Source organism: Bidens hawaiensis, unplaced genomic scaffold (assembly GCF_021521415.1).
Source record: "Bidens hawaiensis isolate Kalapana, Puna unplaced genomic scaffold, B.hawaiensis_p1.1 tig00043504_1, whole genome shotgun sequence".
Taxonomy (NCBI): domain Eukaryota; kingdom Viridiplantae; phylum Streptophyta; class Magnoliopsida; order Asterales; family Asteraceae; genus Bidens; species Bidens hawaiensis.
Genome location: NW_027497714.1, coordinates 9,919 through 11,900, shown reverse-complemented (window position 1 = coordinate 11,900; position 1,982 = coordinate 9,919). Strand labels below are relative to the sequence as shown.

At 36.3% G+C, this 1,982-nt stretch overlaps 1 protein-coding gene across 1 annotated transcript; it reads right to left on the bottom strand.

The window, feature by feature from the left end:
• Positions 1–1,122: 1,122 nt before the first annotated feature.
• LOC143594332 (uncharacterized) lies at positions 1,123–1,557 on the bottom strand. The gene has a single exon (XM_077073665.1). It carries the CDS (start codon positions 1,555–1,557, stop codon positions 1,123–1,125), a length of 435 nt encoding a protein of 144 aa, XP_076929780.1.
• Between the last annotated feature and the right edge of the window lie 425 nt (positions 1,558–1,982).

Here is a 1,982-nt window from a genome sequence, read left to right as displayed (position 1 = left end):
GGATCAAAATTGTATTTAAAAAGAGTTTTAGCTTCTATAAAGCTTATAACTGAATAATCATATGAGAAAAAGAACCAAAAGCCATGTTGTTTAAAACAAAACACATTTTTATTTATTTATTTTTATTTTTTTATATATAAAGATACACGCACACTCGTTTTATATTTTGTATCCCCCCCCCTAAATTTGTGAAAAAATTTAACAAACCGAAAAACATTTATATACAAATTAAACCCCAAAAAGACTCAATCGTCGAAACGTAGCATTTTAAGAATCCTACAAGCACATTAAATATCGCTGTTCCGACCGGTTTTGTGAAAAGGTCTGCCACATTATTATATGTGTGGATTTGTTCAAGTGAGTTAATTTACGGTCGTAAAAATCACGAATGAAATGAATATTTATGTCGATGTCCTTGGTTTTAAAATGCTGAACCGGATTTTTAACAATGGCAATGGCAACATCATTATCACAAAAATAGGAGTATCAAGAAATTCCAAACCGTAATCCATCAATTGGTGTGCATCAAATAAGCTGGGAGCAGCATGCACAAGCAGCAACGTACTCCGCCTTAGCAGTTGATGTGGACACCGTTTGTTGTTTCTTGCATTAGCATGAAATGAGTCGATCTCCCAAGAATTGACATCTAGGAGACATAGATTTCCTGTCGCTATCATCACCTTCATAATTGCTGTCAGTAAAAACATATAAATCAAAATATGAGTGCTTGGGATACCAAAAACCAAGCTTTTTTGCCCTTTGAGATATCTAAAAATGCGTTTAACATCAGTTAAGTGAGAAAGTTTAGGATTAGCCCGGAAATGCGCGCATTGACAGACTTCAAACATGATGTCGGGGCGCCTAGCAGTGAGATACATCAAGGATCCGATCATTGATCGATAGTACGTTTAATCTACGAATTTCCCTTCAGGTTCAGATGAAATAAGAGGTCTTTCTGCCATGGGAGTCTCCGCACACTTAGAATCTTGGAAATTGAACTTCGCCAACATGTCCTCGACATATTTCCCTTGGTGTAACAAAATTCCTTTTGAACTCTGACGAATCTGTAGCCCCAGAAATGTCGTTATCTCCCCTAACAAATCATCTTTAACATTTTCTTCATCACCTCCTCAAACTCAGAACATAGAACATTGCTGGTGGAACCAAAAATGATGTCGTCACATAAATCTGAACCGAAATTAGATCTTTCCCAACAGTCTTGAGAAACAGTGTGTGATCGATGGCCCCTTGCATTACCCATGTTCTAGCAGATGAGTCGTCAAAGTGGCATACCATGCCCGATGGGCTTGATGAAGACCATAAGAGCCTTGTCCAACCTGTATACGTGAGCTGGATGCTTCGAATCAGTAAAACCCGTGGCTGATCCACGTATATCTCATCCTTTACCTCTCCATACAAAAATGCCGTTTTGACATCAATCGTGAAACCCATGTAGGAAGCATATGTCAAGAATATTCGAGTGGCCTCAAGATGAGCCACTGCAGCATAAACTTCGGTGTAATCTAATCCCTCAACCTGACGAAAAGCACGAACCATAAGCCACGTGTTATATTGAATAATAACCCTAGTGTCATCTTGCTTGTTACGGAAAACACATCTCGTATCTAATGCCTTTTTCCTTGAAGGAATCGGTCTGCCCAAGACACATATTAGAGTTGATGTGGCTAGTATGTTATGATCCAAGTCGGGTCATACCAAATAACAAGCTAGACAAACACCATGATATTTGTTTAAGATATGATCTGATAAATAAATATCAACACTTAGAATATTTAGAAATGGGTTTCTAGATATTTGCACTTGTGTGATATATAAATTATATGGATAATTTATATTATGAGAGAAAGTATTTTATGTTGTTATTTAAATTGGTAAATAACAAACATAAAAAAACATGTTACATAATACATGTTACAAAACCTTGCTAGTCAATATTACATAAGTAACAAATAATAATACTT